The 26,919-nt window shown below is 38.1% G+C and overlaps 1 protein-coding gene across 2 annotated transcripts in view; it reads right to left on the minus strand.

Moving 5' to 3' along the window:
- LOC131108714 (cadherin-7-like) overlaps positions 1-26,919 on the minus strand; it is a 132,678-nt gene that overhangs the window by 26,404 nt on the left and 79,355 nt on the right. For both annotated transcript variants that reach the window (XM_058059942.1, XM_058059943.1), the window contains exons 5-9: positions 16,255-16,422; positions 13,822-14,009; positions 10,539-10,792; positions 8,516-8,652; positions 5,330-5,451 (exon numbers count right to left, since the gene is read on the minus strand). In XM_058059942.1, the coding sequence (XP_057915925.1) occupies positions 5,330-5,451; positions 8,516-8,652; positions 10,539-10,792; positions 13,822-14,009; positions 16,255-16,422 (869 nt within the window). The remainder of the gene's footprint in view (positions 1-5,329; positions 5,452-8,515; positions 8,653-10,538; positions 10,793-13,821; positions 14,010-16,254; positions 16,423-26,919) is intronic.

The following is a 26,919-nucleotide window of genomic DNA, read 5'->3' on the forward strand; positions in this document are numbered from 1 at the left end:
CAGAGAGCAGCACAAACTGGGTCTAACAAGGAAATAAAAACGATGCACAAGTCAAAAAAAGTCACTCTTAAAAGCTGTAGTCTAATGAGAAAAAGTTGTAAAAATAAAATCATTTATCATTAAAATAATCATTTTAGTTGCATAAAGTGAAAATTAAAGAATATAAGTCATATTACGAGAACCTACAGTTGTAATTTATGGAAAAATAGGTTATAATGTCACAAAACAAATACAAAATATGAACTAAACTAAAACTAAAATGTCTTGCTGTTAACTACTCCCTGCAGAGAGCAGCACAAACTGGGTCTAACAAGGAAATAAAAACGATGCACAAGTCACTATAAGTCACTCTAAAAAGCTGTAATCGAATGAGAAAAAGTTGTAAAAATAAAATCATTTATCATTAAAATAATCAATTTAGTTGCATAAAGTGAAAATTAAAGAATATAAGTCATATTACGAGAACCTACAGTTGTAATTTATGGAAAATTAGGTAATAATGTCACAAGAATAAAGACAAAATATGAACTAAACTAACTAAAACTAAAATGTCTTGCTGTTAACTACTCCCTGCAGAGAGCAGCACAAACTGGGTCTAACAAGGAAATAAAAACGATGCACAAGTCACTATAAGTCACTCTTAAAAGTTGTAATCTAATGAGAAAAAGTTGTAAAAATAAAATCATTTATCATTAAAATAATCATTTTAGTTGCATAAAGTGAAAATTAAAGAAAAAAAGTCGTATTACGAGAACCTACAGTTGTAATTTGTGGAAAATTAGGTCATAATGTCACAAAAATAAAAACAAAATATGAACTAAACTAACTAAAACTAAAATCTCTCACCATGCTGTTAACTACTCCCTACAAAGAGCAACACAAACTGGGTCTAACAAGGAAAGAAAAACGATGCACAACAGTGCAAGAAGACAAATATCTAAACATAAATATAATATGTAGTTTAAGACAAAGACCTGGCAGCTGCACTAAATAGTACCCGTCAATCACCAGTGTCGGTATCAACAGTGAAGTGGTGACATCATAGCCGTATGATGGGAGTCAGTTGACTTGTGTAATGTGCATATTATGACGTCACCAGGTTCAGAATTTGAGCCACTAAGCCACTTGTGATACTCTTCTTCGCCTCTCAAGCAAACCCAGCCATCATCATTATCATTTATTATTACTGCTACCATTACATAGATATATATACAGTATGTATTATGCTGGTGAATATATATTATTGACTACATATTAGTAGAAATGGCTTGTTTAATTCAGCAATCTTGCTTGTTGTAATTTTGTGTCTTTGCCACTTAGAGGGTTAAGGTTGTTTAGCCGAATCCCCGCCATATTTGGTACAGTCCTTTAAGGGGCTGACAAGCTCTTGTGTGTAAAATTTTAGCAAGATTGGTTGAAGAACTTGGCTTCCATCAAGTAAAACGTAATTAATCGGGTCATTAGTCAATAAGCTTTTATTTAATGATGATATAACTTTCAGGATCTCTGTATTACATATCTGCTAGCATGTATTCCGAATCATTTTTATCACAACCCAGAGTGGGGGCCACTAATGTCATTTACATTTCCGTCTTATGTGCATATTATCACGTCAAGAATTTGAGCCACTAAGCCACTTGAGAGACGAAGAAGAGTATCACAAGCAAACCCAGCCATCATCATTATCATTTATTATTACTGCTACCATTACATAGATATATATACAATATGTATTATGCTGGTGAATATTGTCATTCATCCTGGTGTAAATTATATTTGCGGAAACGGCTTGTTAAATTCAGCAATCTTGCGTCTCGCAATGTTGCGTTTTTGCCACTTAAAGGGTTAAGATTGTTTAGCCGAATCCCCACCATATAAATAAAATACTAATAAATAAAATGAATAAAAATTCCAATAAAATTTTAGCAAGATTGGTTGAAGAACTTGGCTTCCATCAAGTAAAACGTAATTAATCGGGTCATTAGTCAATGAGCTTTTATTTAATGATGATATAACTTTCAGGATCTCTGTATTACAAATCTGCTAGCATGTATTCCGAATCATTTTTATCACAACCCAGAGTGGGGGCCACTAATGTCATTTACATTTACGTCTAATGTGCATATTATGACATCACCAGGCTCAGAATTTGAGCCACTAAGCCACTTGCGATACTCTTCTTCGTCTCTCAAGCAAACCTAGCCATCATCATTATCATTTATTATTACTGCTACCATTACATAGATATATATACAGTATGTATTATGCTGGTGAATTTTTTCATTCATCCTGGTGTAAATTATATTTGCGGAAACGGCTTGTTTAATTCAGCAAACTTGCTTGTCGCAATGCCACTTAAAGGGTTAAGGTTGTTAAGCCGAATCCCCACCATATAAATAAAATTCCAATAAATAAAATAAATAAAAATTCCAATACAATTTGAGCAAGATTGGTTGAAGAACTTTGCTTCCGGCGGCACGGCGGTTCGAGTGGTTAGCGCGCGTACCTCACAGCTAGGAGACCAGGGTTCAATTCCACCGTCGGCCATCTCTGTGTGGAGTTTGCGTGGGTTTTCTCCGGGTACTCCGGTTTCCTCCCACATTCCAAAAACATGCTAGGTTAATTAGCGACTCCAAATTGTCCATAGGTATGAATGTGAGTGTGAATGGTTGTTTGTCTATATGTGCCCTGTGATTGGCTGGCGACCAGTCCAGGGTGTACCCCGCCTCTCGCCCGAAGACAGCTGGGATAGGCTCCAGCACCCCCCACGACCCTCGTGAGGAAAAAGCGGTAGAAAATGAATGAATGAATGAACTTGGCTTCCATCAAGTAAAACGTAATTAATCGGGTCATTAGTCAGTGAGCTTTTATTTAATGATGATATAACTTTCAGGATCTCTGTATTACATATCTGCTAGCATGTATTCCGAATCATTTTTTTATCACAACCCAGAGTTGGGATCACTAATGTCATTTACTGTCATGTGACAGTGACAAAAAGAATGTTAGTTAAAGGTCATTTGGAAATCCAAGAGCTAAAATCAGCCCTCCCGTTAAGTAAGCAATCAGTCTGCTTGAGCAGTGTAATTACACATTGGCTGTGCCTTCGCCTGCTGATGACACCGTCATGGGTTAAGGCGGTCGCCATGGCCCCGAGGCCCGCTTTGATTGTCAGCCAATGACTTTGTTTCAGCACGGTCACAGTCCTTTTGGCCATAAATCATCTGGCGAAGCGCTCGTGGGGGTGAAATAGACAAACGACGTATCGAACCCGGAGAGTCCGGGGTGTGTAGATTGATTGATGGCTAATAGAAAGGCTGCTTGTGTTGTTCGAAATGTTCTAAAATCAGAAAGCGATCATCATCTGCGGACAAGTGGAAGGATGGTAATCATCCCGCTGTTTGTCGGTAATGGCGGCGGCTAATAAAGACGCAATGTTTACACTAATAAGTACTTTGTATCCCCGAGGCTGACGTCTGGCTAACAATTGAATCTGAAAAGCACTACACTTTTCCAAACATTGAATGCAACACACATGAAATCTCCATTGCAACCAAGCCACAAAGAAATGCACGGTTTCCTTTATGCAAATTAGATCACTTCCTATTTTTGTCGCCCCACCCCTCCCTGTGTGTGACAAAGAAGTGTGCAGCAAGAGCTCAAATAACAAATTCGCCCCCCCGCCCCCAAAAAAGACCCTAATAGCCATTTCTAATACAATGCGTCATTCTGATCAATTGTACATGCACAGCTCCGCACGCCCCCTTCAACAGTCGCCTGATTGTATTTTCACAAATGTCACCAGCGGATAAATCAGCACAGCGGGCACACGGGTCATTTAGCAACAATGAGGCCAAATGATAAAAGACAGGAAATGAAGCCCAGCCACAGAGTTCCATAAACACTAAGTGAAGATGGAACGTCTTGTATAATTTTAGATCATAATAATAATATATAAACCTTGAAGAAATTACATTAGTGGTATCCAAAGTGCAGCCGAGGGGCCAGGCGCGGTCCTTGGCTGGCCCATTGATTCTGCAAATATCATTTGACAAAAATTAGCAGTAATTTTACAAAAATAAAGTCAAAATATTAACAGAAAAAGTTGTAATCGAATGAGAAAAAGTTGTAATATTATGATGAAAAATAATCATTTTGGTAGCATAAAGACAAAATTAAAGAAAAAAAGTCAGATTACGAGAACCTACAGTTGTAATTTATGGAAAATTAGGTTAGAATGTCACAAGAATAAAGACAAAATATGAAGTCCCAATTACGAGAAAAAAATTTACTAAAAAAATCTAAATATTTCTTTTTAATTTTCCAGATATTTTGACTTTTTAGTACATTTTAGAAAAAATTTACCAAAAAAATTACTAAAAAAATTACTGAAAAATATACTAAAAAAGTCCAAATATTTTTTTAATTTTCCAGATATTTGACTTTTTAGTAAATATTCGTCTCGTAATTTTGACTTCATATTTTGTCTTTATTCTTGTGACAAAGTCAAAATATTTCTTTTAAATTTTCCAGATATTTTAACTTTTTTAATAAATTTTCTTCTGTAATTGTGACTTCATATTTTGTTGTTATTCTTGTGCCATTATAATCAAAATTTCCACAAAATGTACTAAATTTTGTACTTAAAAAGTCAAAATATTTCTTTTCAATTTTCCTGATATTTTGACTTTTTTTTTAGTCAAAAGTCAAAATATATTTTTTTAATTTTCCAGATATTTTGAATTTTTTAGTAAATTTTCTTCTCATAATTGTGACTTAATATTTTGTCTTTATTCTTGAGACATTATAACCAAATTTTCCATAAATTACAACTGTTTTTTTTTTCTATTTCTGCTGTTATTTATTTTTAATTTTCCAGATAACAGAAGAAATAGAAAAAAACAGTTGTAATTTTAGGAGAATAAAGCCAAAATATTTTGAAGGGAAGTTATCTAATTTTAGTAGCAAGGAGCTGAAATATTAAAGTTGTTGTCTTTAAAAAAAAGTCTTGATATTATGAAAAATTTATTGTATCGTTTATTGTATTTATGTTGTGCTCAAAATACCTTGGAAGACATTCTCGCACACGGATGCTCTCAAAGTTTTATCATAATTAGGCAAATGTCTCAATGACTTATGGGCAATTAGTCATGTTTTGCTTGATGGCCGCCATGTTCTTTAACCAATTTTGCTCATATTTCACACACATATGCTTGTCAGGTCCCCGAATGTGTGTACCAAGTTTCATGTTGATTTGACGAAACACCGTCATGTTACAGGAGGGGATCTTATGGAACTGTGTGAGAAATTTCAAGTCAGTCCGACTTACCGTTCCAGGTGTGGTGTTTTCACAGAGCAGTGTCTCGTAGTCGATGGCGAAAACAGGAGCGTTATCATTCACGTCCAACACGGTCACAATAGCCAAACCTTTACCGATTTGGTTGGGGTCCTCTGAAAAAAAACACAGAGTGAGACGTCCTGTTAGCGTAAACTATCTCAGTGGCAGTGACGGCGACCGGTAATCATGTACGTCGCAACTTCTGCCGCCTAAACGACTCTGGCTGCGTGCGAGACGATGATTCAGCTTGGCGGGCGCCATCGCCGTTTGCTGGCCAGTGACGAGGCGCTGACATTCAGGGATGATGTTGTGACGGCGGCAGAAAGGACGTGCGGTGCCTGGGGGGGTTCCAGACTGGTTTTTGGATGGAACGTGACTGACTTCAGCGTCCCCTAACCGTAGAACATCTTTGGTCACGTTAACCATCGGTAGTGCTGGACCAAGATGCGTTTAGTGCCATCAAGTCACACATTCGGGACTGCCGAGAGACGCGTCATGATGTCTATTATTATCGTTATGCTGCTATATCGGGCATGCGCACACACTCGGGAATGAGCGAGTAAATAAAAAAGCTGTCTTTAAATCAAAGAGTGCAGAAAAAAAAGCGATGCTGACAGTCGGCTTGTCTTTTCGTGACAATTGTGTTTGAAAAGCAGGCAATAAAAAGGACAAACTTGTGTCCTTGGGGCCAGGGAGAGAGAGAGATGCTGCTTTAAAATAAAATGTACAAAAAAAAAAAAACAAGCACTTAACACCAGCACACCCACCCTGAGTCAGCATGTAACCCCCACGGCTGAGAGGTCACTCATGAATGCATTAATATTCACCGACACCCTAAACTAAAGAGGATGCATCTTTATCGAGGCATGAAGCGACATTTCCATGCTAGCGAAGACCTCGCTTTAACAAGCAGGCTCTTCAAAAGGATCAACAGTCTCTATTTTCCTTGCTTATTTCAACTAGAACAAAAAAAAGCGAGCTGCTAATGGTGTTTAAAGATGGTGGCAATAAAATGAAAGCCTTGACAACTAGGCTTTGTGTACACAGCAACAGTGGGGGGCATTTAACTAGAAAAGCCAGGAGTAGTTCCGTTTTTATTGGACGGATTCGAAAAGAATGCGATGAAACAATATGTCAATGGGAAATTAAGTCAACATATACAACCTTTTTTACTGAAAATGTCCAATTTTAATTTTGCCACCAGCTGCTTATAAATATCTGCTTGGTTTAATGACCTAAACCAAGAAAAATTGGACTATTTTATTCCAGAAGCATTTTGCTTGTAGACCAGTCTTATGAAGCTGTATTAGGTTTACACTGAACAGAAATGATTAAAAGTTTTATTCAGATTAATCAGAGTTAATCATGATCATAATCATGTTAGTTTAACATTGATGTCTAAAATAAAAACATTGAAGAATGCGATGAAACAATATGACAATGGGAAATTAGGTCAACATATACAACCTTTTTTTACTGAAAATGTCCAATTTTAATTTTACCACCAGCTGCTTATAAATATCTGCTTGGTTTAGTGACCTAAACCAAGAAAAATTGGACTACTTTTGTCCCGGAAGCATTTTGCTTGTACACCAGTCTTATGAAGCTGTATTAGGTTTACACTGAACAGAAATGATTGAAAGTTTTATTCAGATTAATCAGAGTTAATCATGATCATAATCATGTTAGTTTAACATTGATGTCTAAAATAAAAACATTGAAGAATGCGATGAAACAATATGACACTGGGAAATTAGGTCAACATATACAAACTTTTTTTACCGAAAATGTCCGATTTTAATTTTGCCACCAGCTGCTTATAAATATCTGCTTGGTTTAGTGATCTAAACCAAGAAAAATTTGACTACTTTTGTCCCGGATGGATTTTGCTTGTAGACCAGTGTTATGAAGCTGCATTAGTTTTACACTGAACAGAAATGATTAAAAGTTTTATTCATATTAATCACAGTTAATCATGATCATAAATCATGTTAGTTTAACATTGATGTCTAAAATAAAAACATTGAAGAATGCGATGAAACAATATGACAATGGGAAATTAGGTCAACATATACAACCTTTTTTACCGAAAATGTCAGATTTTAATTTTGCCACCAGCTGCTTATAAATATCTGCTTGGTTTAGTGACCTAAACCAAGAAAAATTGGACTATTTTATTACAGAAGCATTTTGCTTGTAGACCAGTCTTATGAAGCTGTATTAGGTTTACACTGAACAGAAATGATTAAAAGTTTTATTCATATTAATCACAGTTAATCATGATCATAAATCATGTTAGTTTAACATTGATGTCTAAAATAAAAACAATATTTTGTAACAACCATAATAGAATAAGGCTGATCAATAATTATTTAAAAAAATATATAATCAACAATCATCTATTATTAAGCTGTGTTATGCACAGTAAAAAAAAAAAAAAATTATTAAAACACATTTTACAGAAAAATATTTTTTATAAATTAAAAAACAACAACAGTGAGGGACATTTAACTGTGTTATGAAGCTGTATTAGGTTTACCCTGAACAAAAATGATTACAAGTTTCATTCATATTAATCACAGTTAATCATGATCATAACCATGTTAGTTTAACATTGATGTCTAATACAAAAACAATATTTTGTAACATTTTCTTATTGTTGTACGAGCAACAAGTGGTTCGTTTTATAACTATTACAACTTTGCGTTTGCGGAAGTTATGTGATGCACCTGAATGCACCATTTTAGAAAAAGCTGGAGCAGAACCACAGGAACGCTAATAGAAATGAAATATTTAAGATGAAAAGCTCTTAATGCACCAAGTAATCATTCTAACTTATTTGTTGATATGATGGACACAGAGCAACGAACAATTCGCACTGTGAGGCGTTCAGGTGCACTGGTAATTTTGATTGTTAGCTGCTAATTGTCTTTCATTTTTATTCACGTACCCCACTTTGTGGACCACTATAATAGAATAAGGCTGATCAATAATTATTTAAAAAATATATAATCATCTAATTATTAAGTTTTGTTAAGTACAGTAAAAAAATCGAATAAAATATTATTAAATCACATATTTTAGGGAAAAATATTTTTTATAAATTATTTTTTTTTTCATAAATTTAGGATATTCCACTTGTGTGCGGCAGATGTGAACGTGTTGGTTTCAACTCACGGCTCTCGATGGCCAGGATGGTGAGGTTGTGCACCGAGTTGGCTTCCCGGTCCAGACGCTTGGCCGTGCTGATGATGCCGCTGAGCGCGTCCACGTTGAAGAAACGTTCCATGTCGGTATTGCGGTCGATGGAGTACCTTCAACACACAAAGACGCCATCCATTTGATTGGAATTGATTTGACGACATATGCAATCATGTTCGGTTAAGCACAACAATTTAAACATTTTCAAAATGCATGGAGGACTCCAATGCATTAAAAAAAAATAAATGTTGATAATAACCGAGGCCGGCACACAACCTTGGTACATTTTTTTTTTCTATGAGAAAATTACAACTCCAATTAGTCTACAGCCAAAGGGTATTATTGCAAAGTAATTTGACTCTGGTGGCTCCATTAGTTCCACAATAATTTTAATTCCAGCTGATGTGGTGGAAATCATATTGCAGACGGGCGAGGAGGACGAACAGAAGCATTCACAGATTCAATGGTGCGGTAATTTGATTTTCTGATTACTCACAATCCCGATCGAGAAAAGGCAACAATATTCATTCAATTAATGCAAAAGTGGCTCGACGAGGGTCTCGAACGCAAGACAGCGTGAGGTTGTGTTTTCTGAACCGTAAAGGCCAAATGTGCCAGTGTTTGAGCCTTGACCCCCAACTGAAGGGATGCCCTTCTCTTGCTCAAGATGGCATTTCACTTTTTTGCAGATGCTGCACCACCCCCGCCACACACACACACACACACACACACTCAGACACACACACTCGCCATCTGGCGCCGCTTGTGACAGCCACACAGTTCCTTTTCGAGCGCATTAAGACTGTCGCCTGTTTGCTTAACACCAGTGGTGGCGCACTTTAAAGTGGCCTTTCACTGTGAATACTCAGCCCGCTATTTTATGACGTTCAATGTGTCCTTAATAAAATACTAGAAACATATTCAACATCTGATTCCTTCTCATCTCCCAGTGCCAGTACAATAAATACACTACACAGTATGATGGGGTTTGCTTCATTTCTTGTCACTATTTTGTCATATTGTGGGTCATAACATTGGGAATTATTCCATAATCTGGATCAGTCTTTGATATTTTCTCGAATTTGGTGAAAACTTGCTCCGACCAGTTATATACACAAAGAAAATGGTCCTCTCTCGCAATCCTTTAAAAAAAAAATAAAAAAAAATCGATGTATCCGGATGGTGATCCAGATCACCCTCAAAATGGAATCAGTTCTTCCATATCCAATTTCCGCCATTCATTCTTCATTCATTTTCTACCCCTTATCGTCACGAGGGTTGCGGGCGGTGCTGGAGCCTATCCCAGCTGTCTTCGGGTGAGAGGCGGGGTACACCCTGGACTGGTGGCCAGCCAATCACAGGGCACATATAGACAAACAACCATTCACACTCACATTCATACCTATGGTACTCCGGTTTCCTCCCACATTCCAAAAACATGCTAGGTTAATTAGCGACTCCAAATTGTCCATAGGTATGAATGTGAGTGTGAATGGTTGTTTGTCTATATGTGCCCTGTGATTGTATATAACAGTATAGTGTATAAAAATATTGTATATAACAATATAACAGTCACTAAAGTCATCATACAGCAACTTCACACTCAAATATACAAACATGTACCAATAAAAATATTTTAAAAAAACAACTCCTGAAAAGTTTTCCCATACTGTATTGCATCTGAGCAACGCATTCATTGGGGTGCTGCAATGACGTTAGCCCCTCTCTGGGCTCCTCAAATAAAGACACACATCATCAAAAGTATAAGATGCAGATGTATTTACTACACTAAAACGGTCTGATCCAGTCCAGGGTGTACCCTGCCTCTCGCCCGAAGACAACTGGGATAGGCTCCAGCATATCCACGACCCCAGTGAGAATAAGCGGTATATAAAATAGAACTTTGCTCCCTTTATAAATGCTAATATTTGGTCTTAATTAATTGAGAAACTGAGCAAAAAAAAACTCCAAATGTGGATGTGGAGATGCCGTCTCATACCTGATACCGTTGTTGGAGGTGTCCGGGTCGTGTGCCGACACCCGCCCGATGGACGTCCCCACCCGCACATCCTCCGAGACGGACATCTTGGAGAGCGGTGCAGAAAAAACCGGCGGCTCGTCCACATCCTCCACCGTCACCTTCAACGCCGTCGTATCGCTGAAGGGGCCCAGACTCAGGAAGTTGGAGTCGATGTTCCTGTTGGTGGCCTCCACCCGCAGAGAGAAGCTGCTCTTGGTTTCAAAGTCGAGAGGCTGTGAGAATAAATACATGTGTACACGTGATAATGGCAGATTATCACTAAATAGACATTACTATAAAGCTAGCACAAAAGACCAGGACTGTAGCTATTAGTCTGTAGAGAGAGCAATATTATCGACGTGAGGACGAGCACACAATGGTGCTGACAATCACTGCAAAATGAGAGCTGTTGAAAGATTCTGTCATCTCGGTCGGCCTTATTGAACCGCTCATTGCCGTGTTTAATAAAGCGCGGGAGAACATTGATTTGACACTTTTCATCGCCTGTGACGCTCGCCTCGTCTTGTAATTGTCTGAATGTGCAACAACAAATCAAACAAAGGATCAAATCAGCCCACAGACGAGCCAGACCTCAAAGTAATCTCATGCTATTGTCATGTGCTAATGTATAGAACACATCATTATGAACTATTTAATGTGAACACTCTTCAAAACACACGATTTTTACTGTCTGTTGTTTTGGTAGCGGTCAGCACCGACAATGCAGTCGCTCGGTTAGCGTCATTATTCCGTTCCAGATGGTCTGACTTTATCCGAAACCGACGCTAACCAAATCAAACCGTGTAAATCCAATTCATTCATTCATTTTCTACCGTTTATTCTCACAAGGGTCACGGGAGGTGCTGGAGCCTATCCCAGCTGTCTTCGGGCGAGAGACTGGTCGCCAGCCAATCACAGGGCACATATAGACAAACAACCATTCACACTCACATTCATACCTATGGACAATTTGGAGTCGCCAATTAACCTAGCATGTTTTTGGAATGTGGGAGGAAACATTCCTTAACATTCATTAAACTTTCAGACTGTTTTAGAGAGGGGCTAACGTCACTGCAGCACCCCAATGAATGCTCAGATACAATATAGTATGGGAAAACTTTTAAGGATTTGTTTTTTTAAAATATTCATATTGGTACATGTTTGTATATTTGAGTGTGAAGTTGATGAATGTATGATGACTTTAGTGACTGTTATATTGTTATATACAATATTTTTATACACTATACTGTTATATACAATCACAGGGCACATATAGACAAACAACCATTCACACTCACATTCATACCTATGGACAATTTGGAGTCGCTAATTAACTTAGCATGTTTTTGGAATGTGGGAGGAAACCGGAGTACCCGAAGAAAACCCATGCAAACTCCACACAGAGATGGATGAGGGTGGAATCGAACTCGGATTTCCTAGCTGCACGTTAACCACTCGACCTAAAATCCAATTCATTCATTGTTTTTGTGATTTTGATAACAGCGAGATCAACACGTCCCGTCACAACACCACCTTCCTGTTTTGCTATGAGTTATTTCTTGAATTCAATAGTGTTTCTCATCTCAGTAACACAAAATGGAGCCATAAAAGTTTCAAGTGCCAGCATTTTGTGTTGATCTTGCTACCACATTGTGTCTTTGGGAACATCACGTCTTCAATGAAAGTAAATGTAACCGATTTCATTCATCATTTAAATGCACTTAAAACAGTTTTATAATTCTACTGTAAAATGAGCCGTTTGGGCCACCAGTTCCAGTTGCCATTTTGTTAGCATGCTAAGACGTTTTTGTGATGAAAATACATTTTGAACAGTTGGACTCACACAGGCTCATTAGCATGCCTCCGAGCAACAAAACCATATTTTCGCAGCGACGTGTGGTGAGGTTCACAGCTGGTGAGGCACTGACTCATTTTCAAATACTTTTGTCCCATTTATTTACTTTTTTTTTTTTTTAAAGAAACCATTTGTAGTCTTGCCTTTTATTTGTATTTGAAGTACATGCACCCTATCCTTCTCCAGGAAAAGCTCTGATACTTTGTTGTAAAAGTCTAATCACGTTCTGGTGAGCTTGGGTATATAAGTCAAATTCAGTAAAAATTCATTCAATCAGCAGAGCTAATGGAAGGAGATGTTGCTAAATCTAGCTGGCTTTTCCTCTCTATGGAAGGGCGGCAGTGACAAGCATCTTGCAGCTCACGCATTGCACACAGAAAAATACAATAGACAGGCTGGAGAAAGTCATGGTGCATAATAAATGTTTCTGTAAACATTATATAGGGCTGCACAGTGTCAAGTGGTTAGCGCGCAGCCCTCACAGCTAGGAGACCCGAGTTCAATTCCACTCTCGACCATCTCTGTGTGCAGTTTGCATGTTCTCGCCGTGAATGTGTAGGTTTTCTTTGGGTACTTCGGTTTCCTCCCACATTCCAAAAACATGCTAGGTTAATTGGCGACTTGTATATAACAGTATAGTGTATAAAAATATTGTATATAACAAAATAACAGTCACTAAAGTCATCATGCAGCAACTTCACACTCAAATATACAAACATGTACCAATATGAATGTTAAAAAAACAACAACTCCTTAAAAGTTTTCCCATACTGTATTGCATCTGAGCAACGCATTCATTGGGGTGCTGCAATGACGTTAGCCCCTCTCTGGGCTCCTCAAATAAAGACACACATCATCAAAAGTATAAGATGCAGATGTATTTACTACACTAAAACGGTCTGAAAGTTTAATGAATGTTAAGGAATGTTTCCTCCCACATTCCAAAAACATGCTAGGTTAATTAGCGACTCCAAATTGTCCATAGGTATGAATGTGAGTGTGAATGGTTGTTTGTCTATATGTGCCCTGTGATTGGCTAGCGACCAGTCCAGCGACCCTTGTGAGGATAAGTGGTAGAAAATGAATAAATATTGCTCCCGGAACGGATACCTCTGATATTACATAATGAAACCTGGTCTGGAACTCACAATAACGCTTCCTAATGAGGTCGACACAATATGGATTATATTGCAGCGGAATAAGGTGTAACAGATTTGTCATATAAGGCTTTTAAACATGCTCTAATACTTCCCAACCAATGAAACCTTGCATCATTAAAATCAATGGCTTGGCTGTTCCGTTTTATTAGCAGTGTAATAAGTGTACTTTGAAATACCTTTGACACTGTACAGTGTACGGTAGATGGTACAGGAAGGAACCATCAGTTCTAGGGGTTTGTTTATGTACCTTTAGAAGGAGGACGACGCCCTCCTGCGTGGTTTCATCTGTGGTGATGTTGAAGAGACCGGGTCCGTCGCCGTCCATGATACGGTAGTCCATTTCAGCGTTTGGACCCACGTCCGCGTCAGACGCTTTGATCCGGGCTACCACCGACTGAACAGGGAGCGACTCCAAGACGGTGTACTGGTTGACTTCTGGGGAAAAAGACGGAACGGGGGACGGGATCCTGTGGTTTACACTTCTTCATGTCTGAACGATTTCACTATTCATCCAAGTATCTATTCGGATTTATCCAAAAAAAGGAAACCGCCATTCAGATATTCTATTACTCCACAATTCTTCATTGTGTTTCTCAACCTTTTTGCCCGGATTTGAAGTACTCTTACAAGAATAAAGACGGGAATCATATTCATAATCATAATCTTCCCAATCGCCATGACAGAGCTCATTACGAGACCTTTCTGTGTTCCTGACAGTGTCCCCCCCTAAAGTGTCCGTCTAAATGCTAATCTGCCTGACATTGTTTGCTGCCATGTAATCTCTATAATGGCTTTTTAATTTACCGTGGAATAGAAGCTCTTTATAAAGGCGAGTGAGGGGGGGTAAAAAAAATGGCTTGTCCAATTTGCGCCTCCACCTTTTCCTGTCCTCCCATACAGATCCCCCTCTCTAAGGACCAGTCCTGGACTCTGATCAGTTCTCCTAATGGCGTCATTGATCGCAACCCCTGACCCGGCGAGGGTTTCAGCAGCACAACCAAGAACCTCCAGTGAGTTTATCTTCCCGGAGAGACAGCAACGGCGGGGTTTAAGCGGCCATTGATGACTTGTTGTGGAAACTTCAACCTCTCGCCCGGGGAGCCCACAAATTGACTCGGCTGCATGGCGGGGCGGATGGCGAGCCGCGAGCGCAGCGAGCCAAAGGGCGGTGGAGGTGTTGGTTGGTGAAACTGATTGCCTTTGGATTATCATGAAAAGCCTTCAAACACCTTTGAATCCTAAAGCTGAGCCCGGAAACCATTAGCAGGCCAGGAAATAGGCAGAGTATAAAAAAAAATATATACAGTCGGATTGATCCTGGTTATCCCACGCCAAAGCGTTCCGTCGCTCTGATGAGGAATAAAGCAGGGATACACACCGATTTTTTAATTTGGTGCGAGATAGAACCCGCACATCCACAACAGATTGACACCATAACAAAAACAATTTGCTGTATGTTTTTATGTCCATCAAACAAATGGACTGTACCATTTTTGATTATACAGTAAACCTCGGATATATCGGACTCGGATATATCGGAAATTCGCTCACAACGGACAGATAAAAAAGAACCAATTTTTCTGTAATGCATTTCCAATAAAAATTCATTGCATATATCGGATTTTTTATAACGGATTTCGCCTATTTTGGACAAAATCTCCAGTCCCGTTCCAATGCATTTCCATTAAATTTCCCTCGCATATATCGGATGGCCGCATCGTGGCGCTCCAATTCGCCGAATCGTGACAGGCCGCTATACGATGTCATTTGCAGCGTTGCCTGCGCGTCCAGGTACATTGGAAACATAGTCAAGGAAGTGCCTTTTTATAATGGATAAAATCCGATTTACGCATATACCGGATATAAATCCGATATATGCGTAAAACGGACATTTTCCGGTATACGCATATAACGGATTTCGCTTATATCGGACAAAACCAGTGGGAACAATTGAATCCGATATATCCGAGGTTTACTGTATTCCAAAAACAATACAACGTTAACCCCGGTGCTTGTCATATAATTGACATTTTTGGTCATTTTATTTGGTTTCCTTGGAAAATGCATCACCTTGAACAAAATTTTGTAGCGTTTTTGTTTACTCGCGAAACTAAAAGTTAAAATACTTCATGGGTCCATTTGCTCCAACAATTTTGACTTCATCCGAGTAAACCAAGAATGCTATTTTCACAAAAAACATCAATGGTACCTCGAGTGAGCATAAATTGATTGATGCCACACGTACGTATCAATAAATCAGATAATGGTCTTTGTTAAGCCAAATGCATTTCTGGCTAGCTGAATGCCGCACTTGAAAGTATCCGAAAAAAAACCAAAGCAGTAATTATGCAAAGTGGCCGTTCAACCACTTTAAAGTGTCGGAGAGAGCTTTCGACTAAATGTATCTCCTCTGAGGTTATCTGAAGTGCACTTTATAAGTTGATTTATTGCACATTATTTCAATAGCGCCAAACTGAAATTTACTAGGGAGGAAAAAATAAAAAAAAGGTTATTGGCTTTTTTTTTTTCCTTTTTAAAAGGAATAAGTCTTTTATCCAAATGATGGTCAAATGTGTTGTAAATTTCGTCTTTCATTGACTGAAAGGGTTTGATGACTGAGCATTGGAAACTACACAATCATGACACAGATTGGACATCAAGGACTGACGAAAATACTTACTGTGAGGGAAGCGAGGAGGATTGTCGTTGACGTCGGTGAGGGTGACTGTGACTGATGTGGTCCCCGAGAGTCCGCCCATCTGGCCGACCATGTCTTTAGCCTGGATGACGAGCACGTACTGGTCCCTGGTTTCCCGGTCCATGTTGGGCAAAGCGGTCCTGATGACACCTAAAGAGATACAGTACAGAGTACCTTGGTTAACTGCATTGTTTTAGTTTGAACGATTAAAACGATTAATGTAAATCCGATTAATCCTAACACCTAAAAGCATTGACAAAAACACTGATTATGTTGAGCCAGCAATCTGACTTGTTATACTCAGTTTTACAATACAATACAGTACAGGGCAAACAGACTACTTCGTTACATGCAAATGTACGAAAACCAACACAATTTCGGTGAAAATTTTTGAAAAAAAAACAAATCCTACAAAAAACTCTATTGTACAAACATCAAGGTCGTCCCTCGTTTATCACTGTTTAACTGGCCCCAGACCCGACTGTGATAAGTGAATTTCCACAAAGTAGAACTGAATATTAATACCTGACCTTCTATAAATGATTTTCACCATTATTAGAGCCCTCTAGACATGAAATAACACCCCTATAGTCACCTTTACACTCATATTACCTAATAAAACGATAAAGCGATAAACTATAACTCACATGTTAGCATTGGAAAAGTTCCTTGTTGTATCTCAAACATAATGTGGGTTGATCACAAATTGTCATCTTTGTCAGCTTGTCATCCATACTCACTATAACTGATATACAGGATAGCCAGTCTGACATGATGCTGGCATACAAAGACTTGCTTACAGAGAGTTAAGATGTCAAAAAGATACCACTTCCACAAGGAATGGGAGGAGAATTTTTTTTCACTTTTTTTCCAGACTTTGCAGACTCTGTATTACATTAATGTAATACTACACATCATTTTGACTAATCAGAGGACATAGTAAACCACAAAACAGCCATCATTTATTAAGTAAACAATTTTTCAAACTGGAAACTGTCTCAGATGAAGACTCAGAAGTCTCCCACTGGCCAAGCAATAATTGATGTGGAATATTATATATAATATTATATATAAGACTAATGGAGTCCATTTATTGAACATTGGGTTGAACAATGCTGTAAGTTAGGGGTCTCAAACTCAATTTACTTGGGGGCCACTGGAACTAGGGTCTGGCCGAGACTGGGCTGCATCAGGTTTTCCAAAAAAAAAAAAAAAACGCATTTATTAAAAACAGAAAAATGAATAAACTTTGCTTTGGTTTCGATATTCTACAAGAAAAGCTCTGATAAAACATTCCACTGTTCTCAAATATCTTCATTTTTATTTTTCTGGACAAAATAAGATGAAAAATAAATAAACAAATCAAGAATAAAGAAAATCAATCAGTAATAAATAAATAAATATAATAATAAAACGGCAAATAATAAAAACTTAAGAAACCACATATAGTTGGTGGGTAGACAAATTATTTTTTTCAGATTAAAATGAACAAAGCATTATTAGAGCCCTGTAGACATGACAAATAGTCACATTTATACTTTTTTTATTTACAACATATTGCGCAACTGCAGGGTCTTGAGACACATGCTAACTCGCAAACTAGAGAGCTAGCGACCTAAACGGTAGCCTTCAAGTTATTTCCTTTAAACTTAAATAGCTAAAAACTTACCACTTCCACACGGATAGAGAGGTTAACTATTAACAGTTATTTAACCTTTAACATGAACATTAATCAAATGTAGTAATTTTTTCTGGGTACATGATACCATACAGCATCCATATCAAACTTACATTAAACTTTCATATCAAGGCGGGGGGCTCAAACTAGTGTCCTGCGGGCCACATTTGTGTTTGAGAACCCTGCTGTAAGTGATCAGAACTGTGTTTCACCCAACGAAATATCGTTTCCTGCCTAATAACGTGTCAGCAATGTCTTTTGTATTTGGAATTGTACTGGAATTTTCCACTAGGTTGCAAATGTCGGCCTAAATTCCCAAAAGCCTGTGCCTAGCCATGTACGTATATCAAAACAAACGGCCTGCAAATATCAACTGTCACGAGGAAACAGTGGTCAATGAGCGTTTCGAAGCCAAAATGTGGTTACTTTAGCGTCCACAATGAAATGTAGCTGGTCTCCGTGCTGTCACAACAAATAGACGCGCATCCCGACACATGATGAGGTTAACGTGGAGACAAAAAAAAAAAGACACGAGCACATACAAGGGGACATTTTGGCTGCCAGGCGAGGCATTTTTTTGGCCCGTCCCAGCCGTCATAAACGATCTAGATCAGGGACGCATCAGAGACGTGTCAACGCTGGCGTTAGATGCCATTTGCCTGCAACCTTGCCTCTTATCCAGACGCATGTCCGACATACCAAACAGCCTCTTTTCATTACCGCCAATTTTTTTTTTTTTTCATACAATCTCAACTTTATCTCTGCGCGCCAAAGACAATAATTCCAGATACATTAACGCGTTTAAAATGCAAAGAAAACTGCGCTAATCCTTCAAAAGCAATCACGGTTGCTTTCAAAGTTAATGACTTAGCGCACAACGCCGCTCGTTCATTAAATGGCACTTATTAAAGATTCCTACAGAATATATGGAAGATTAGTCAGTCTTTGTCGGTTTCAGTTGCTTTGACGCCTTTGCCGCTTGAAGAAGCAGATCAAAAGTGACGCTTCCGAGTCGATACCTCAAGAATTTCTCCTAATCTTCAAGAGATCCAAAAGACTTTACGGTATCGCTACTGTTAATGGTATGTTTTTACAATTACCAGTGATGCTAATTGGAGCCTATTCCAGTTGACTTTGTACACCCATTTCGGTAATGGTAATGGTTTTATTTCATTTGAGCATGCATCAGAATACAATTGAATGCATCACATAATCAGTTCATAGTTGGACTCCAAAAGGAGTAGGAAGAAGCAAAGCTTATTAAATCCTACTCCTCCATCTGGTACTTTTACAATACCACCTGGACAATTTGGAGTCGCCAATTAACCTAGCATGTTTTTGGAATGTGGGAGGAAACATTCCTTAACATTCATTAAACTTTCAGACCGTTTTAGTGTAGTAAATACATCTGCATCTTATACTTTTGATGATGTGTGTCTTTATTTGAGGAATCCTAAGAGGGGCTAACGTCATTGCAGCACCCCAATGAATGCGTTCCTCAGATGCAATACAGTATGGGAAAACTTTCAAGGAGTTTATTTTTTTTATATTCATATTGGTACATGTTTGTATATTTGAGTGTGAAGTTGCTGTATGATGACTTTAGTGACTGTTATATTGTTATATACAATATTTTTATACACTATACTGTTATGTACAATCACAGGGCACATATAGACAAACAACCATTCACACTCACATTCATACCTATGGACAATTTGGAGTCGCCAATTAATCTAGCATGTTTTACAATCAGTAACTGTTACATTTGTTTACTTCCTGCTTTCCTAATGTAGTTGAATTTTTTTTTATTTTAATTTAATTTTTAATTAAATTTTTGTCACATCACATACCGAAGTACAAGGTGATATGACCATACAATGACATAATGGGTACCATAGTAAGTGTCAATATAGTGATATGTATAGCACATTATGACTGGTTCAAGACTCTTCATCATTTATAATAACCCAACCATACTGAAATATAAAAATAAACCTCAAAATGGATCAACCTTTTTTTAAGATGGCAATAGACACCGTTGAAAATTCTTTTCACTTTCTCGATGGCAATTTGAGCAACACAGAGGAGTTTAGGGAGTTTAGATGATGAAGTGGGAGATATGGATTGAATTCTCACTGCAGAGTGTGATGACGAAAGCTCCAGTGGTAGGACCAATGAAGAGGATGAAAGTATTGAGGAGACGAGAGGAGAGGAGGGTCCAACAGTGGCAGAGGCAACAAAGCAGGATGGTTGAGGAAAAAGTGAAAAGTGAAAGGAAGAGGAGAAATAAACAAACAGATGCTGAAAGCGATGGAAGTGTTGACCAGAGTCCAACATTGACACCGGACAAACACAAAGCCACAATGTCCACTTCCACACAAAGAACTGTTTTCTCACATACAACTTAGCAAAATAAGATGAAAAATCATGGGAAAAATTCTGATTATTATTGCCTGAAGTTCATGTACAACCTTGTCAACATTTCAAAAAGATTGAAAAAAATCAACAAAAAAATATGACAAATGTTCCCAGGTCATCCCTCATTTATTGCTGTTAATTAGTTCCAGACATGACAGTGATAAGTGAATTTCTTGTGTACTTTATAATATACTTTTGTGTGTTACTAACCTTGGAATTTCTCCTTGTGGGAATAATAAATGCATATCTTATGTTATTGTATTAATAAATTGAATATTTAGAGCATAGAAAACCTGTTTACAACCTTCTAAATGCGTTTTTTACATTAGAGCCTTCAAGGCATGTAAGATGAAAACGCATAGGAAAAAAAAAGATTTTTTTTTCTGATTATTATTGCCTGAAGTTCAAATACAACCTCATCAACATTTCAAAATAATTCAAAAAGTCAACAAAAAATATGACAAATGTTCCCAGATCATCCCTCATTTATTGCTGTTAATTATTCCAGACATGACAGTGATAAGTGAATTTCTTGTGTTCTTCATAATATACTCTTGTGTGTTACTAACCCTGAAATTTCCCCTTGTGGGACTAATAAAGGCATATCTTATGTTATTGTATTAATAAATTGAATATTTAGAGCATAGAAAACCTGTTAACAACCTTCTAAATGTGTTTTTTTTTACATTAGAGCCTTCCAGGCATGAAATAACACCCCTACAGGAACCTTTAGTCTCAATTTAATGCCTTAAATTTGAGTTTTAATGCTTAACATGCTTAATTTAGGCAAAAAATACATACAATTAACTGAAATTTATATTTGTATAGATTTTTTAAAAACTAAAAATAGGCATGTTCAACCGTGATACAGTATGATTTATTAAGGAATTAAAACATTTAGAAAAATAGTGACAGAGAGAAGGTGCAATGTATCATACAAACAAAAGTTTTTTGTTTTAAGGGACATATGAAGACTTGAATTGAAATTTGAAATTTTGAAATTTGAAAACTGAAATTTTTGTCTTATTTTTTAGGTCAGGCATTACAGGGTTCTTCTTTTTCTTTGGGCTTTTCTCTTCAGGGGTTACCACAGCAAATCAAACTCCTCCATCTCCAACTCTGTCTCTATTACACCAACTACCCTCATGTCCTCCTTCACTACATCCATAAACCTCCTCTTTGGTTTTCCTTTACGCCTCCTACCTGGCAACTCTAATATATTCACTATTTCTCCTCTGGACATGTCCGAACCATCTGAGTAAGGCCTCTCTGACTTTATCTCTAAGGCCTTTAACACGTAATGTTCATCTGATGTACTTGTTCCTGATCCTATCCATCATGGTCACTCCCAAGCATTACAGGGTTAATAAATAATAATAATACACGAGTACAATATAACCATATATAATATCTAGTTCTTGTTCAGATCCATTTCAGGCACATTTAGGATTATTTTGAATGTGGAAGAAGTAAATTCAAACATCTGAGTGTCTTAGTAAATCGTTTTTTTGATGAACATCTCATCTCTACTAACAAAGAATTGGAATTAATTCAAGTCAGGCGAAAAATCAGGAAGGACGAATCAATGCCCTTGAGAGACAAAATGGCCATCAACTGCGACGACGCTTCAAAAATAAACAGTGTTAACGCCATCGGAATGAACTTATGCCACGCGGTGCATTAGAAAAGTAAACAGTGGGTGGCTGCAAAATAATGTGTCCATTCTCCAATGCCTTTATGATAGGAAAGGCACCTTTTGTTCACCCCCTCCATCCAGCTGGAGCCGCGTGTGTTGCTTCCTCCACCTTGTAAGCCAATTAAAGAGCGGCACCACTGTTTGGGCGCCTGCCGCATGCAGCAGACACCTGTGAACCCTGTTTACTGACTTGCATCACAAAGGCTCCTCCATCCACCCAGGCGCCCTTAATGCACGCTTGAAAAACTTTTTCTTCCCCTGCCCCCACACCCCGCCGACTCAACTCGGAGGAAGTTGAGGTGGTGGATTCTAATAACACCTGCACTGGATGAAGGGTGCGAGTTAGTAGGACGAGGGTGCAGCCTGCAGTGAGACAAATGACCGCCCTCACTAATGGGGAGAGGGTCTGAAAAGGAGAAGAATGAAGCAGAGCTTATAACTTGTAATGATTCCATTAATCCTATAAAAAATTCATTCAGTCATTCATTCGTTTTCTACCACTTATCCTCACAAGCTGGAGCCTATCCCAGCTGTCTTCGGGCGAGAGGTGGGGTACAGCCTGGACTGGTGGCCAGCCAATCACAGGGCACATATAGACAAACAGCCATTTGTTGTTTTTTTTAATATTCATATTGGTACATGTTGAGTGTGAAGTTGCTGTATGATGACTTTAGTCACTGTTGTATTGTTATATACAATATTTTTTATACACTATACTGTTATATACAATCACAGGGCACATATAGACAAACAATCATTCACACTCACATTCATACCTATGGACAATTTGGAGTCGCTAATTAACCCAGCATGTTTTTGGAACGTGGGAGGAAACATTCCTTAACGTTCATTAAACTTTCAGACCGTTTTAGAGAGGGGCTAACGTCATTGCAGCACCCAATGAATGCGTTGCTCAGATGCAATCCAGTATAGGAAAACTTTTAAGAAGTTTTTTTTCAATATTCATATTGGTACATGTTTGTATATTTGAGTGTGAAGTTGCTGTATGATGACTTTAGTGACTGTTATATTGTTATATACAATATTTTTATACACTATACTGTTATATACAATCACAGGGCACATATAGACAAACAACCATTCACACTCACATTCAATGTGGGAGGAAACCGGAGTCCCGGAGAACATACAAACTCTCCTAAAAATAATACTAAAATAAAAATCATACTCGTCACTAATCCACCCAGTAAAGTTGTCTGTTTGTCTCCCGGGTGCCAGAACCCCCGCCCTCCTTCCCTTCCTCCGCTCTATCTTTGTTACCCCGTGCGGCGTCGGTGTCATTCCTGGGGAGAGGAGATGATTAAAATCCCTCTGTCGCTATCACGGCACGGGCGTCGCACCTCGCTCTGACTCTGCGCCTCCGGTGCTAACCAGCCGCCTTGTTGCATTTATCTGGCTGCCACTGGCGGCAGACAGGTGGGGGCCGCGCTCCCCCACCTCCGCCTCCGCTAAACCCTATATGCTTGACATTTGTCTTGGGAGGAGGAAATAAAAGTTGAGACTTTCACAAGAGGCCTCTGGCTCTGCGGGGCAGCTGCGAGAGGCGCCGATGAAGGTGATGAGCACTTAAACATGAAGAGGGCAGCGTCGGATTTGCCCGGTCCCTTCCCCTCGGGCGGTCCATTTACACGGGAATGGATCCCGTAACAGAAAAACAGCCCCTTACAAAACGCGGAGACGGCGTCTCCAGCCAGGTGACATTCAGGCATGGCTGGAGTCATTCAGGGGGTCCTTAACGGGCCACATGATGCTGGAACACAAAGAAGCTGCGGGTGAAGACCGCCATACCACCTAAGTCCAATTATCGCGCCTTTTCGGGAAGGAGAACACACCGTTTCCTAGGGAGATAATCTTGTAAAAACAACCAAATTATCTTTTCACTTTCATTTCTGTGTTTCTTGAAAAAGACAATATTTACACAAAACCAACATAAAAGGGATTTATTCATACAAATGGTTAACATGTTACCTGTGGTATTATTTTTCTGTCAAATATTCCATACGTTGTCATAAAACCTCATATATTGAACTGAGTTGACATAGCAACAACTACAAAACAACCCACTGTAACGATCTTAACGGGAATGAAAGTGATTACTTGAAAAACATGGCCGCCGTCAAAGAAAACATCTTCTTGGCAAGTAACTAATAACCCATAAATCAGTGACTCTCCTTGTCTAATGAGTGTAGAATTTTGAGGATATGTGTATGAAATATCTGTTGGCATGACTTCCAAAAGCAAAACACTTCCAAATATGTGTTTCAAATAAGCGTTTCAAAGGCTAGCGGCTAATGGGGCTAATGGATTTTCGACCCAATGATCAACGATCCCTTTGGTTTATTACCATGATCAGATTACTGACTGAATACTGTTGTTTTAATACTATTTATACTATTTGAGTTGTAAAGCTGTTGTAAAGTAACTAGAAAAAGTCAATTTTTAGTCACATCCAGTCCAAATACTACAGACAAAATACATTAAAATATGAGAAATAAACAACATTTTGTCATTTAAGTCAATATGATGGGAATAAAGTTGAGAAAAAAAAGTTGAAAGAGTTGGAAAATTGAAATGTAATGGAAAAAAAACATGTAATTTTATGAGAATAATATGGAAACCACTGAAAATAATTATTTTATCCCAATGGCAAGTCATAGTTATCAGATTAAAAGTCAATATTTTAATCTCATAGGTTTTACATTTTCTCATAATTTTGACTTTTTATCTCATAACTATGAATTTTTATCTTAGAATTTCGATTCTCTTTCTCATAATTTTTACTTTCTTATCTATTAATTTCGACCTGTTATCTGATATTTCTTTTCTCTCAGAATTTAGACTCTCATAATTTAGATTTTTTTATCATCTCATAATTTCAACTTTTTCTCATAATTTCAACTTTTTAATCTCATAATTTTGACTTGTGATCCCATAATTTCTTATCTCATAGTTTTGACTTTTTTTCTCATAATTTCAACTTATCTCATAATTTCGACTTTTTTTCCTCATAATTTTAACTTCCATATCTATTAATTTCAACTTGTTATCTCATATTTCTTTTCTCTCAGAATTTGGACTTTCATATCTCATAATTTCAACTTTGTATCTCATAATTTCAACTTCTTATCTCATAATTTTGACTTTCATATCTAATAATTTTGACTTGTTAACTCATTTCTTTTCTCTCAGAATATAGACTCTCATAATTTTGACTTTCATATCTCATAATTTTGACTTGTCATCCCATAATTTTTTCTCTCATAATTTCAACTTTTTCTCTCATAATTCCAACTTTTTATCTCATAATTTCAACTTTCTATCTCATAGTTATGACTCACCATTGGGATATTTTTTTTTTCAGTGGCGGAAACGGGCTTCCATAGAATAAAGTCAAATTATTAAGAGGAAAAAGTCATACTCTAACAGGAAAAAAAAATTGAGAATAAACTTCTAACATTATGAGGAAAATATTATGTATTTTTATTAGCATAGAGCTGAAATATGACAGAAAAAAATAGGTAAACAAAACAAAATAAAGTTGTAATTTTTGAAAAATTACTTTGGGGGAAAAATGTATACTATTACAGGACCAGGATGGTCAAAATATTACAAATATTATTTAAGAAGAAAATTGATAGTAGACTTTTTGTATGTGACATTTTAGTACATTGGATCCTTGACAACCCCTGATATGGTTTTAACAATAACAAACTTGTTAAAAAAAACATAACATGGCTATACACAAACTATGGAGTGGAATAGAGACATTCCTGTTACAATATTAAAATCATCATAGAGTGGGAATGATATGGTTTTTCCCCATCAGTGAATTCCTGACAGGATGTGTTCGTCACACGGTGCATATGTTTATGTGTTGTTTGTCATCAGGAAGAAATAATTGCACGGCAAGCCGCTATATTAGCCAGCAGCAGGAGGCGGCGAGATTTATGAGTTGCCTTCAGCCGTAATGTTCTCGATTTAGAGCAGTCAGCGCAGCAGGAGTCCTCGACAACACACACACCTCCACACACACACACACACACACACAAGGAGGACGTGCTAATATCTCAATCAGGAGATGATCACAGCCAGCAGACGTCTCCTTTTTGACATTTTCACACGAGCGGCCAGTCGGGATTTGAATGTGGCCTTTTCCTTTTGTTTGAGCTCCTGGTTTTAATTAGATTCTCCAAAGCCGGACCCCGTCTGGCCAGCCGTCACCTGCCACTTTCACGTGTACGCCTTTTTGAGAAGCAAGTCATGTCACATCTTTACATACCCTTCACAATGTAATTAAGGCGGCGGGGGTGTCGGAGACTAACTAAATTCCCTTATTGTTATTCCGAGCCTGGAGAGGTTCTCTGACTTTGCATGCATGCATCTTTAACAACCTTAATGTGCACGGGTAATTGTGGCTGAAGGACCCCGCAGTATCGCCGAGGTGCACCACGCCGGAGGCAGCTGTTCAAAGCCCCTCAAGCCGGCTATCAATTACAAGCACGGTCCTTAACGCCGTTTTCACCTTCAGACTAAACTACAAGCAATCAATCAATATGAATTACAAAATAACCCAGCAGCTTTAGGCGTGGCTACGTATTTGCCCCCCCCATATCCACATACACGCATTATGCATTGCTTGGAAGCAGTTCAGCCTATTCAGGATTAAGCACCTTCCCCAAGGGCACCTTGTCGATTCAATTTGGGATTAAAAAGCAGAGTAGAGAGAGAGTTGTTGGACGAAAGTGAGCCGGGATGCAACACACTGACCGTTAGCCCTCTGCCACCTAATCGCTACGGCGCAGCATTGCAGTCTGGGAGCTTAGGAGTGTAT

This window comes from Doryrhamphus excisus, chromosome 21, assembly GCF_030265055.1.
Source record: "Doryrhamphus excisus isolate RoL2022-K1 chromosome 21, RoL_Dexc_1.0, whole genome shotgun sequence".
NCBI classification, from domain to species: Eukaryota; Metazoa; Chordata; class Actinopteri; order Syngnathiformes; family Syngnathidae; genus Doryrhamphus; species Doryrhamphus excisus.